The sequence below is a fragment of the Lygodium microphyllum genome, chromosome 19 (genome assembly GCF_053477565.2).
Source record: "Lygodium microphyllum isolate KBCC chromosome 19, Lygodium_microphyllum_v1.1.10, whole genome shotgun sequence".
Classification (NCBI taxonomy): domain Eukaryota; kingdom Viridiplantae; phylum Streptophyta; class Polypodiopsida; order Schizaeales; family Lygodiaceae; genus Lygodium; species Lygodium microphyllum.
Window position 1 is genome coordinate 104767564 of NC_141153.1, and position 14682 is coordinate 104782245.

The 14682-nt window shown below is 43.8% G+C and overlaps 1 protein-coding gene across 1 annotated transcript in view; it reads right to left on the bottom strand.

The window, feature by feature from the left end:
- Positions 1–265: 265 nt before the first annotated feature.
- The window catches only part of LOC148020237 (uncharacterized), a 40248-nt gene continuing 25831 nt past the window's right edge, over positions 266–14682 (bottom strand). The window contains exon 2 of the mRNA XM_087700566.1: positions 266–1577. Coding sequence (XP_087556692.1) covers positions 1149–1577 — 429 coding nt within the window. The 3' untranslated portion in view covers positions 266–1148. The remainder of the gene's footprint in view (positions 1578–14682) is intronic.

A 14682-nucleotide genomic window follows, 5' to 3' on the forward strand; every position in this document is an offset into this window, starting at 1 on the left:
CACCATCCCAACAGTCATCCCCAACCAGTTCGCACTAGAGACCTTTTTGGCACATGTGATAGATCTGGAAAATTTAAAAAATATACCTTCTTAAGGGTTGGTAACTATGCTACCAAAAGGGAAATTGTAAACTGTCTGCACATGTGAGCTGGTTGCAAACTTTCTTGGACCATACCTGCACCCATGGCCTGAAACATTATACGCCAGAAACCAGTTGCAAATCAAGATGCCATGGAACAGATCCATAGTTTTACAATTCAGAACATGGACCCTGGTGGGAACAGGTCCGTAGTTTTACAATTCAGAACATGGACCCTGGTGGGAACAGGTTCGTAGTCTTACAATTCGTAGTCTTACAATTCATATGCTCGAAGTGGAGGCATGAGCAACTAACACAAATTGTGTTCATTAGTTGCAGTTGTATATAGGCACAGAGGTAAACTGACACCCAAGTTTACTACAGGGCTGAGAAGATTAAACCGCTCGGACATTTCCATTAAGTAAGCATGCACTAACTGATTCCAGTACATTCAAACTTTTGTAAAGCCGAATATTAGGATACCAAGAGACCAATAGTAGACAAGAAATCACTATTTCACAAATATAAAGATTGCTTTTTGCTGAACAATAGATCCGGTCAACCAGAAGCAAAATTTGCAAATTGCAGATCATCCTTGCTCATAAGAGACGGTTTTTGCAAAACACAACTCTAGCATATTTCCTTTTCCAGCTCAGTCAAGAAACCCCCTTCTAAACACATTCATTCTGAACAGTATACTATTTTATTTAGCATATAGTTTTTCCAGCTCAAGAGTCCACAAATTCCCTTCCAGGTGCATTCAATGCGAACAGTATAGTATACTGTTTCAATGCAAATATGCTGATCAACTAGTAACCCCACCTGAAGATAGGAGCACTAGTGGCTTCCTTTTTCCAATGTCAAACTACAGACTTGCTGTTGACTTGCATCTCACAGCCACCTCTGCAACATCGGTCTCTTGCCTTCTTGGAACTTGAGGCACTATCCTGATTGACATGCACTCCACATAAAATAGACAGCTATAAACACTTCTTTTTGAGCATACTTTATAACTGGGTATAGCAGCACCATCTTGCTGGGCTTGTAAAAACACGGAGAAGCAATAACCTCAAGAAGGGGTATGAGAGCACCAATAAGCTATATGCTCATCTCTACGTAACTTACTAACTAGACCGCCACACTGCAAGCAGATAAAACTACTTCCATCCAAAGATGCATCGAGTACAATCTGCAACCTCCCACTCTCTGCTAGTATTGGTGCTCCACCTGAAGAGCCACCTGTAGAGCTATCCATAGCATCTGCAGGTTCAGAATTAAAAGGATGTGGTACAAACTCCACTGGTGGTGCAAATGGCTGTGAAAAACTATTGGTGACCACACTCGAATCGGCCTCAACAATGGCACATTCGGCAAACAATGAAGCAAGCTCATCTGCAGCAGCATTTGCACGCATTCGATTTCGATATGTATCTCGAGCTCTTGCTAGAGTTTGCAGCACTGCTCCCTCACCACCTGAAGCTTTTAGAGCTGTAATTACCTGGAGTTCAAAAGTCCAGCATAAGAAGTCAGTATGCAACCATGTCAGACCAAAATTGTTGATCCAAGTAATTTGTTTATTAAATCAACCCAGTAGCAAGTTGCAAGCACATTAGAAATTTGGAACTCTAGACTTTTTTGAGTCCTCAAAACCTTTTGTTCTCAATCCGATTTGGACATTTCCATGATGCTTAATGCATAATAACCAAGAAACAGATAACCAAAGTCAGTGCACAGCAAATTATGTATTGACCGTGTGGAAACGGTCCCGTTCTAGGGTGCACATAAAGAGGTACACATAAGCTTCAAATCTTTTGCACATACCATCCATATCCGAGTGGCTTAACAACCATTCTAACAGTTCTACACTCTCCAAAACAAACACAACACAGAAAACCCAACTAACAAATGTAAGTCACAGTGATGCTGTACATGTCTTCACATGTTCTCCATAGGTTCAAAGTACAAGGTGAGGAATTCCAAAAGTTACAATGCAGGATTATGCAATTAAGCATTACAATTGAGACTTCCTCCTGGTGGTGGAGTTGGTTCAAATACCGGTCAGAGATACCCTGCTCTTATATACTAGAGAATGCTAGATGATGGCCATGCATGTAACAAGCACAATGCAATTCGTCAAGGAGGGCCTAGACTGCTAGACTTCAGCTTTACACAACTTGGCCTATGTTAGTTGTTACATCCTTGGACATCAAAGATGGAGACCTATAGCTTTGGCCATTGACTCGGATCACTAGGTGACTAGGTCCTCAAAAGCTGTCAAAATATGAGTCGACACAGGAAGACTGAAAAGAGAGGAGTAGAATGAAGGCAATCAGGAAAAACAGAACTGACAATGAAGATGTGAGCATACACTTTTAGCATTCAACGTATTCGTGCTGTCATCTCCTGGCTGCAAATCTCCATCAGAGTTTAACAAGACGAGGAGCTCTGGCATGTGTCATGTGTGTGCATTCCAGCCTGTTTCTCTTCATTCCCAGCTAAAGTTGGAGGCAAATTTCTAGTTGAGTGCTAGGTCGCAGCTGGGCTGATCAGTCAGCAGCTGATCGGACCATTTCTGGCATTTATGTCAGCAGTTCGGCCAATTGCAGCAAGTTGGCCCTCAATGGCAGAAGTTGGCCAGATCTCAGCTTCTCCTCCTCCTGTATATAGGCTGCCCTATTTTGTGCTTCTACAGACAACTATTCCATGCCTCTGCTATCCTCTCTTCACCTGTATAACTTCCTCAGTCCATTGCCCTCAATAACACATCGTCGTGAGCAGTCTTCTGTCGGTTTCACATTATAAAGCTCATTCTTGAGCAAGCCAGGTATACGTAGGTGAGAATGCAAGAGGAGCATACTCTGTACATTGCTATACACTACTAGTCAGAGTGCACCGATGCGGAAGCGTGGGACCAAGACTGAGAGAGAGAGAGAACGCAGAGAGAAGAGAGAGAGAGAGAGAAAGAGACAGTGGAAGATGGAGATCTGCTGTATAAAGTGTGCTGTATACAAAGATATGCAGATATGTACACGGGCGCAGTGAGCGGGACTGTGTGTCTCCACCTCGATGATGCAACCTGCTGTTCAGCTCGAAGTCCACTGCAGTCTGCACGATCTCCAACCTGTAACCTGCGAACAGAACTGTGAAAAACTGTGCAGAACATCGGCTATAAATAGCCAGCCAAAATGCGCCCAGAATATGCAGGTCAGCTGCATTAAATGCAGCCGACTGACCAGTACAGGTCGGACTGCCACGTAGCAGTCCGACTGGTCAGTCCGACCAGTCTGCCGTACTGTACGGCTAGGGATCTGATATCGCTAACACCCCCTCTCAGAGCCTGGACGGGGCAGAAGCCTAAGGAATCTGGCATGTCTCCGAAGTAGAGCCTGGGGAAGCGCCTTTGTAAACAAATCTGCAAGATTGTCCTCCGTCTTGCAGTACTCCACAGCGATGGTCTCATCCAGAAGCTTCTCTTTGATGAAGTGGTACTGGATCTCTATGTGCTTCGTCCGGGCATGGAAAGCAGGATTTCGTGCCAAGGCAATGCAACTCTCATTGTCACATTGCAGCAAAGTAGGACGAGTCTGGGGGCAACCAAGCTCCTCCAACAATCTCCGAAGCCACACAACCTCACATGTGGTGGAAAACGGGGCCCGATACTCCGCCTCAGTAGACGAAAGGGCTACCGTGGGCTGCTTCTTGCTACTACAAGAGATAACACCTGCACCCAAGGTAAAACAGTAGCCTGTAGTAGACCGCCTATGGTCCACATCACCAGCCCAATCCGAGTCGTTCCAACCTGCAAGTACAAGATCTGAACCACCTGTGCCGGCTGGATAATGAATCCCTAAATCAGATGTCCCCCTCAAATACCGAAGTATCCTCTGGGTAGCCTGCCAATGCACCGTCTGAGGTTCACTCATGAACCCCGCCAAGAGACCAACAACAAAATAAAGATCAACACGAGTGTTGAGGAGCCAAATCAATGATCCAATCAACTGAGGATAGCGGGAAGATCATGCAAAGCATTTCCTCTGAGAATAGAGAGAGAGTTGACCAGAGAGAGCAAGCTCTACCTCCGTACATGAGTCAGAGACGAAGAAGTACTCTCCATAGCTCATGTACTTGCAGCAATCGGCCCTCAACTCCTCAAAACTTCACTCTCAGATCTGCCCCTCATGCCTATTACGTTTTTTTTAATGCTCTCTCTCTCTCTCTCTCTCTCTCTCTCTTTCTCTCTCTCTCTCATTTGTGCCACATGGCATACAGATAACAATTTTCTCGTTTAAACCTTCCGGTCTGAAATTCTCCATGATTAGTGCAAAATTTAACCTCGACACAAACCAGAGAATTAATCCTCGTGCAAAAACAAAGATAATGACGCAAACAAATTTTGGGGCCCAAAAATAGTAACTCCCTAAATTTTAGGGATGGTGACCCCTGCATTCCTCAAGTTGTTCTGAGCAACTTTTATCATTGCAACCACATCAAAAAGTGTAATGTGGCTCAATTATAGTGACTTTTATTCCATGGGTATTCTCACATGTGTGTCTTCTGTCTTGGCCAGGCTCATTGTCTTGCACCATCTCCAATGGCTAAGCACACAGTCCCAAACCACTGGCATTCTATTCTTCCGTGCCTATTCAATCTGGTCCCAAGGCTCAGACAAACCATTAGTCCAATTTGTCCCAATGGCTGCCTCTTCTGGCCATGCAAAGATCTCGGCTTAATCCAAGAGAACTCTGGGGGTAAAAAGCAACAGCAACTAAAGAAAAATAAAATAAAATATTTATATAAGTAAATAAGAAAAGCAACTACAAAAAGTATCACCACCTGGTGACAATATCCCACGTGGAAACCTTCGTCTACCTCTACTTTGTCACCCACTATTTTCATTCAGTCAATGTTTCTACATATTTATCAGATGGAGAAGCCTTCTTTAACTCTCTTCTTCTAAGCAGCCTTGGCTCACTACTAGTGGTGCATCGAGTCCTACGACTCCCCAAGATGACTTGCTATAGATTTTCCATTTGTCCAAGAGTATCGTCACTGCTAGTGCCATTTTTTTTATGCCTATTAGTAGTGTTGGCATCTTACCTCTATTGTCTAACCATCCATTGAGCTTCGTTTCTCAGGCCCTATATATTCTTCACTTGGGCTTCCCTCTCCTGTTAGTTTATGGCCTTCCTAGACTCATGACTTGTATTATCCATTGAGCCGATCGTCTTTACTGGGGATTCTTTAATAGGAGCCACTTTTGAGACAAGTCGGCAAGACAGAGCTATCTATGTTTCATTCTCCTTCCATTGTGTAGGGCCCTCCGAGGCAGTTTTCTATTGTCACACAGTTTACCCCACACGTTCCATTCCCTCTCCCACCATCTTCTCTAGTGGTTCCCTCATACCTCCCATCCCTTTTAAAAAGGAATGATATCGATAATGTGGCTGTGGAGTTCCTCAACCTTTGTGTTTAAATGAGCCGATCGTTTTTATTGGGGATTCTTTAATAGGAGCCACTTTTGAGACAAGTCGGCAAGATGGGGCTATCTATGTTTCATTCTCCTTCCATTATGTAGGGCCCTCCGAGGCAGTTTTCTATTGTCACACAGTTTACCCCACACGTTCCATTCCCTCTCCCACCATCTTCTCTAGTGGTTCCCTCGTACCTCCCATCCCTTTTAAAGAGGAATGATATCGATAGTGTGGCTGTGGAGTTCCTCAACCTTTGTGTTTAAAAGGAAACTTCCCAAGATCGTGAGGATTTTATTCAAGATTTCCAATCTACTTTGGGCCTTTTTTTTAATGCAACGATACCTTTTATTTGTCATCGAGTCACCATTCCTTACTCATAGCAGCCAAAAACATCAAAAACGTTTAGAAATGAAACGTTAGAAACGTGTTTCGTAAGTTTCTTTCAAGAGGAGGTAAAATAAGAAATGCAGGTCTTTTTATATAGTAAATTTTTAATAGTTTGAACTAGGAAAAGAGCTTCTAAATCTCTATGGAACTCTCTCTTAAACAAAGAATGGCCAATTGAGCTTGAGTGCTAATAGAGTTAATTGAGAATAATATGTTACATATCCATGATCCATTATTGACTTGTCACTTATGTCAAAGTTAGTCTTTGAACAAGCTATAGTATACTTTAGAACTCAAACATTATGATTCATACATATCATACAAATAAAATTGAAATTAACATGTAAATAGCCTATCTACAATATGGACTGAGTCAAGTTGCAACTGTTGGGTATCTCACACGCCTTACTTACGCCTACGCTCATATGGGAGTGTGCGGGTGATCACTAGGACACTGGGGCACTTTTTACTCTCGGTAGGAGAGGTTTTTTCCCCCAGATTATGTGTACTATTTTGTATGTGCTTGTGGTGCACACTTATGGGCACTTACTGTGTTCGGGTGTGAACAGCCCCTTATAACTCTAAGGTATAAGGGTTATCATTTGTACTTTCAGCTTACACTCTATTCAGTACTATTGCATTGGGTGTCGTGCTCAACTCTGTCTCTCACTCTCACACTGTCTACTGCACTTCAGCTGCACCTCGATCCTCTCCCATCTGACATTTGGTATCAGAGCTCAGTTCTAAGCTTAGCTTCTGCTTGCAACGTGCAGTCCTGACCGCACTCGAGCCACCTCTGTTCTGCATCTGCCCTGCGCGCAGCTCCAACAGTCGGCGCGCAACACTGCCCTGCCCAGACGCCACCTGTACCTGCACTCGCCCTGCCCAGGCGCTGTTCCTCTGTGCGTCGCCTTTACTCGAGTGTCCGCCTGCAGTTCGCCCGCCACACGATTCGACTGTCCTGAGTCGTTTGTAGTCCACGTCAGCAGCACTAAGTCAAACGACGCCCGCCAGACGACCTACCATGCGCAGCCCGTCAGCCCGCCGTTTTGAAAAGTCCACGTCAGCAGCTCGCGATTGTTAAACAGTCCGCTCGTCAACGGACCCGTCACACGCGACTGATCTGCGCCGCCAAACTGCCCGCCAAACTCCACGTCAGCTCTGCTCGCCACCTTAGCCGCCTGTCTAACCAGCACACGCCAGTCTGCTTCACGCCCAGGTAACATTTTCAAAATTATTGTTATTCCAGCCCAGAATAAAATTCTGGAAGCGGCGGTTCACACGCGTTTGGCACAGATCTACTGGAAAAGTAAATATCATGCAAATTTCTGGACTGAATGGTCAGAAATTTTGGGGCTTTTGTGTATTTGGAGGACAGATGCATTTAAATTGCTGATACAGTCACAGACCGACTGTTTTTGACAGAGATTTTGGCAAAATTTTGGGGATTTATTCATAACAGTGTTGCACTGCACTGTTTGCACATTGGGAAACGTGCTGTGTCTGTCTGTGACACATTGAATGCACATTTTGGGGCTTTTGTAACAGACATTTGTGACAGAAATTTTGGGCAGAAAATTTTGGGGCTTTTGATGTTTTAGTGCTGCTGAGCACTAATTGCACCTTGGGAAGCGTGCATCAGTGACAGTTTTTTTTGACACAGTACCCTTTGCACATTAATTGCAGACTTGTGTTTGCTGCAATTTCTGGAAATTTGCAGATTTCCAGCCCGGACTGCATTGACATTGCTCTATTGCCTTTTGGGAAATAATGGCAAATCAGGGAGGAGATGTATTCACCTATGTGTCCAAGGAAGACCGATTGGATGGGAACAATTATTCCCTTTGGTCTTTCATGATGAAGAATGTATTAGTGGCCAAAAATTTGTGGGATTATGTCAGTGGAGAGGAAGCACGACCGGGAGTTGTGGCTCCCGCTACTCCTCCTCCAGGAGGACGTGCAAGAGGGCAACCTCAGCCCCCTCCACCTCACCCCGCTCAGCCACTTCCCCCAAGAACTGCAGCTCAGAAAACTTGGGATACACGGGATGCACAGGCTATGTCGCTGATTGCATTGGCAGTTCAGCGTTCTATCATTCCTCATATTCGTTCAGCAGCTTCTTCACAAGAAGCTTGGTTGATATTGGAGCAGACGTTTGCAGGAAAGAATGAGACTCGCATCTCTTTCTTGAAAAAAGAGCTAGAGACTCTAAAGATGAATGAGGGTGATTCTATGCAGGATCATCTCAACAAAATTCAGGACTTGCGGGAGCAACTCATGAATGTGGATGAGTACTACTCAGATGCGCAGCTGATTTCTACGACATTGAATTCACTGCCTCCCTCTTACTTGGCTTTTCATACTGCCTTGAATCTCACTATGAGGATTTCGAAAGAGCCCATCACTTTCATTCAGCTTGTCAGTTTGCTTCTAGAGGAGGAGCAAACTAGACGGAACAGTGGTGTGGATGGTATAGCCTCTGAGCAGGCTTTTATGTCAAGGCAGAAGGGTAAAAACAGCCAAGGGAAAAATGCTTCGCAGAGTTCTGGTAGTAATAACACTTCACAGACAAGTCAGAAACAGGGGGGCACGCAAGCCAAGAAAGGAAAATGCCATTACTGCAAGAAGCCTGGCCACTACATCACTGAGTGCAGGAAGCGCATCGCCAAAGAGAAGAAGAAGGAGTCAGGGATGTCTGTTTCTGCAGCTCCTTCCACTGCTAGTGAGTCCGCGTCCTTTGTTGCAGACAGGGACTATTGTTTTTACACTTGCAGTTATGATGTCTCTTGGGCTGATAGAGCATTTAGCTCTACAGAAGATGCTGACACTTGGTTCTTTGACAGTGGTGCTTCACGGCATATCACATCTCGTAGAGATTTGTTTGCTTCTCTTGGTGCACCTCCCGTTGGGAAGTCTATTCAGTGTGCTAATAATGCATCATACCCTGTTCGTGGTATTGGGGAGATTCAGCTTACAGCCATTGATGGCTCTATTCTCCGCCTACAGGATGCTTTGTATGTGCCTGGCATTAAGAAGAATCTGCTTTCCATTTCTTCTATGGCACGTTGTGGTTTGCAGGTCACCTTTGATGATGACCGTTGCATGGTCCGTGACAAGGAACACATGACATTGGTCTTGACAGGTTCTTTGTGTCATGGGTTATATGAGTTGGATGCTCTTTCGGTAGATCAGTCTGCATATTTGGCATCCACTCTTACTCCTACTATGTTAGAGGCAGAGTTATGGCATGCTCGTTTGGGGCATGTAAACTATGGCAGCTTGATGCTATTACAGCGTACTCAGATGTTGGATGGATTACCTCTCTTGGAGAGACCTCCTGAGCATTTATGCGAGGGTTGCATTTTGGGGAAAATGCATCGTTTCTCTTTTCCCCGTGATGTTGCTTTTAGAGCAACAGCCAGATTACAGCTTGTGCATTTGGATGTTTGTGGGCCCATGCAGACACAGTCATTGGGTGGTTGTTACTATTTTGTAACATTTATTGATGACTTTACACGTTTGTGCTGGGTCTACTGTTTGAAAAAGAAGTCAGAAGTGTATGATGCATTTTTGGCTTTCAGTGCACTTGTGGAAACTCAGTCTGGTTGCAAGATTAAGACTCTCCGTTCGGACCGAGGGGGGGAATACATGTCCTCTATGCTGAATTCTTATTTGCAGCAGAAGGGCATTATCCATCAGTACACTACTGCATATACTCCACAGCAGAATGGGGTAGCAGAGAGGAAAAATCGGTCACTCATGGAGATGGCCAGATGTATGCTGAAGGCAAAGAGTTTGCCTCATAGTTTTTGGATGGAAGCCGTCATGTGCGCTTGCCACATTTTGAACAGATGTCCTACCAAGGCCTTGAAAACCGTCACACCTTTTGAGGCTTGGCACAGCCGCAAACCTTCTGTTGGCCACTTCCGTACTTTTGGGTGTCTTGCATATGCCCATATTCCACAGGTACTTCGAAAGAAGTTGGACAACAAGGCTGTAAAATGCATCTTTATGGGATATAGCAGCGAAAGCAAAGGCTACAGACTCTATGATCCCGTGACCAAGAAGGTTTTTGTCAGCAGGGATGTTGTATTTGATGAAAAATCAGAATTATCCTTGGCTGGTTTTGATACATATCAGGCTGCCCGTGATGTCTTTGAAGGGCTGCTGCCCATCACATTTGGTGATTCAGCTGGTACTTCAGCAAATGAACCTAATGTTCAGCCAGATGCTCCTATGGAACATGCAGTAAATCAGCACATTGCTGAAACTGAAATTCAGCAGGAACTTGTACACAGTCAGGAAGCAAGACAGGTGCCTAGATGGTACACGCAGACTATGAGAGATAGTCATTTGGAAACACCCTTGGCTGGTCGTACTCGAAGGCAAACTCGACTGCATGATTCAGCACATTCCATGGAGTTTGTTATGGCAGCATGTACTCATGATAATGAGGAGCCTGAATGTTTTGAGGATGCACGACATAGTGTGCATTGGATGGCAGCCATGCAAGCTGAATTGGATTCTATTCATAAGAATCATACTTGGGATTTGGTGTCTTTGCCAGGTGGCAAGCGTGCCATTGGTACGAAATGGGTCTACAAATTGAAAAGGAATGCAGATGGATCCATAGATAAGTACAAGGCACGGCTGGTAGCTAAAGGCTACGCACAGAAAAAGGGCATTGACTATGAGGAGACCTTTGCTCCTACCTCCCGTATGACGACCATTCGGTCTATGATTGCCTTGGCTGCACATTTTGGTTGGAAAGTGCATCAGCTGGATATAAAGACTGCATTCTTACATGGGGAACTTCAGGAAGAAGTGTATGTACAGCAGCCCATTGGTTTTGCAGTTGAAGGCTCAGAAAATTTAGTATGCAAGCTGAAAAAAGCTCTATATGGTTTGAAACAAGCTCCACGAGCTTGGTACGCAAAGATAGATGCTTTCTTGCTTAGTCAGGGGTTTGTAAACAGCCCATCTGAGTCTACCCTTTATGTACATAAAGAGGGGGGATCCATGCTGATTTTGTGTCTATATGTAGATGACCTTTTGCTCACTGGAACACATGCTGATCAGATTTCAGCATTCAAAAATAATTTACAGCAAACTTTTGACATGTCTGACTTGGGTATTTTGCACTATTACTTGGGCATCCAGTTTGTACATGATGCTAGAGGCATTGGATTATGTCAGTCAAGGTACATTGGGCAACTTCTTGAGAAGTTTGGCTTACAGGATTGCAAGCCAGTTTGTACACCCATGGAACCTGGGCTCAAACTGTCATTACATGATGACAGTGATTTGTTTGATATCCATACTTATGCTCCAGCAGTGGGATGTCTCATCTATCTATGCCACACTCGGCCAGACATACAGTTTGCCGTTTCAGTTTTGAGCAGGTACATGCATCAGCCTCGTATGTCGCATTGGCAAGCTGTGAAGCGTGTGTTTCGTTACTTGCAGGGTACTAGAGCTCTTGGATTGCTTTATGCCAAGGGGGGACCACTGCAGTTACATGCTTACAGTGACTCTGATTGGGCTGGTGATTTTGATACTCGTCACTCCACTAGTGGCAATTGTTTCTTTCTTGGCTCGTCATGCATTTCTTGGCTTAGCAAGAAACAATCCACTGTTGCCACGTCGTCATGTGAAGCTGAGTACAAGGCAGCCTTCACTACTGCAGTTGAGTGCGTATGGCTTAGACGTTTACTTGCTGATTTGGATGTATCTGTTACGGAGCCTACTCCTTTATATACTGACAGTCAGAGTGCCATTGCAGTGGCACGGAACCCTGTGTTTCATGCTCGCACGAAACACATAGAGATTCACTACCACTTTGTCAGAGAGAGGCTACATGCAGGTGATATCAGCCTTGTCTACTGTCCTACCACCAGCAATGTGGCAGACATCTTCACCAAAGCTCTTCCACGAGACAAATTTGAAGCATTTCGCGATGCTTTGAATTTGACGCCCTTTGGTGGCGGATGATCCTTGTACACTTGATCACTCTTCACTCCAGGGGGGTTTGTTGGGTATCTCACACGCCTTACTTACGCCTACGCTCATATGGGAGTGTGCGGGTGATCACTAGGACACTGGGGCACTTTTTACTCTCGGTAGGAGAGGTTTTTTCCCCCAGATTATGTGTACTATTTTGTATGTGCTTGTGGTGCACACTTATGGGCACTTACTGTGTTCGGGTGTGAACAGCCCCTTATAACTCTAAGGTATAAGGGTTATCATTTGTACTTTCAGCTTACACTCTATTCAGTACTATTGCATTGGGTGTCGTGCTCAACTCTGTCTCTCACTCTCACACTGTCTACTGCACTTCAGCTGCACCTCGATCCTCTCCCATCTGACAGCAACATCATGATTCTCATTTCAAAACAAAGTGACAAAATGTCAAAATCGAGAATGAATTATAATATATCATAAATAACTCATAAATGAGTCTAAAGTCGTATAATATTCAACTCTCAAGACAATAATAGATACTAGATTGGCAAAGTCCAATAACTAAACAAAATCGCCAAAAAACCAATCTCTCGTCCAAAATCTTGAGCCCTTACGAGTCATTACATATCATCATCATCATGTTTAACATTGCCCAATAGTTATTGTTAAAAAAACCATGTTTTGGATTTCAACTCACGATTAAAAAAAAAACGCCCATGTTTTTTACACTCAAAAACGTTTCGTACTTTAAGAAACGTTTCGTAAGTTTCAAATTCAAAGAAACGACTTTCTCAGCTGCTATGTCCTTGTTGCTTGGCCCTTGGTCCTTGGTGTTCCTATGCAAATTCTAGCACCTTCAATAATTCCTCACAATCGTCTCATAGTTGGGCTAGAGGCTTGGCTCACCCATCCCCAACTAGAGTTTTTTGAAGTGATCCATTCGAGGGCTCTCCGTTTCCATTGCCCTTTGGTGGCCTTTTATTTGATTGGATGTTTATATGGAGATAGGATATTGCTCCTTCACTGGCTTTCTTCATCGACGAATTATATAAGCATTGGCACTCTTCTTGACACCCTCGGATCTACATCTCCTTTGGCCTTCCACCACATCCAAGATCTGAGGGGAGTATTAGCAATCATGTGTGTCTTGTGTGATCATCTCTTGCCTGTGAGCCTTAGTTTGAATCAAACAAGATCATTAAAAGTTCTAACATTGTATTTCTTTGTCGTTTTATGTGTTTTAGACACTTTAGATGAAGGACACATTAGTGCATATCTTTTTGTGCACTTTTGGCTATTTTTTTTGGGCTTGACCACTTTTAGGGTTTTCCCTCTTATTCGCTTATATATAGGCAATCTACCCTCCCATTTTCATGATCTATTATCCATCATTGATCCTTTGTGATTAGCTAGTCCTCATTCTTTCATCCCCTTGCTACTATTCAGCGCCCACATTGATGCGTAGAGCTGCGTATTAGGGTTAACTATGGCAGCCTTGTACCTTCAGCCATTGTAGTCACATTGTTCATTCTCTCTCCCTCATTCTCTTTGTTTGAGTTCTCGTGTTTGGTGTATGGATTTCATTTCCCGAGCACATCTCTGAGTTCTCTTCCTTTGTAGCATTCTTCTGATTTCTTTCTCTTTTGTCTTGTGTTCAGCAGTTTATTTCAACACTTGTCTATGCTTCCATTGTTGCACCACTTCTAATAGAAACTTCCAAGTCGAGATGTAGCCGAGGCAAAAACTTGAAACACACTCCTTTGCATACAATTCAAGAATACAATGACCCAAGATGAGAGGTGTCGGAAGTGGATGCAAAAATGGAAGCATAAAAGAATGTTGAAATAAGCTACCGAACACAAGATAGAAGAGAAAGGAAACAAAAAACACAAGATCATTCCAAAGAAGAACTTAGAGATGTGCTCGAGAAATAAAATCAATATACCAAACAAGAGACAGTTGTTTACAGTAGTGAGTCACTGGCTGCGTGGACACTAGCACCAGCTCTCTCTCTCTTTAATAGGGCATGCATTGGATCAACAAGTGATGAATGACTTAATGTGGAGGAGAAACCCAAATATATAGGATATAATACTGCCAAGAAAGTGATCGGGATTGCTAGTTGGCCAACATAAAATGCTAAAATAATCACCATAATGACCACTAAAAAATACCTAAATAACTAAGTAATACTTGTCTCACTAAGGCACATTCCAAACTCACTAATGAGTTGACTACACCTAGTCGATGCCTCAAGGAAGTTTTTTTGGAACCTATGCATTGTATACCTATATAGATTAGGCTCACATGCTCTACCTCACCATCCTCTTACACTCTCTCTTTGGCACTAGAGAGTCATAAGAGATTATCACATGACTTATATTAGAGAGTGGCAAGAGAAACTATCTTTCTGCGATCCAAAGAAGATGACCCTTTTTGAGCCTTGGCCAGAGGATCCAAGTCGGAGTCGGAGTTGGAGGAGGCACATGATTCAGAAGAGTCATGTGCATCCTGTTGCTTCTTCCTCTCCTTCCTCTTCCTCGAGGCCACTAATTGTTTGCAATCCTTACGTAAATGTTCATTCTTACCATAGTGATAACACTAGGCCTTTGATTTCGTTTTTCTAATACCTCTCTTTGAGACTGCAAAAGCCTCATTGGAGCCACCATACTGAGATGGAAGCCTTCCCTATAACCGCAAAGACGCCTCATACTCAAGTAGCATCAAGGATATATATATAAAGCTCATTGGCGTCAATGATGTTTGGGTCCGCAAAGCATTGAT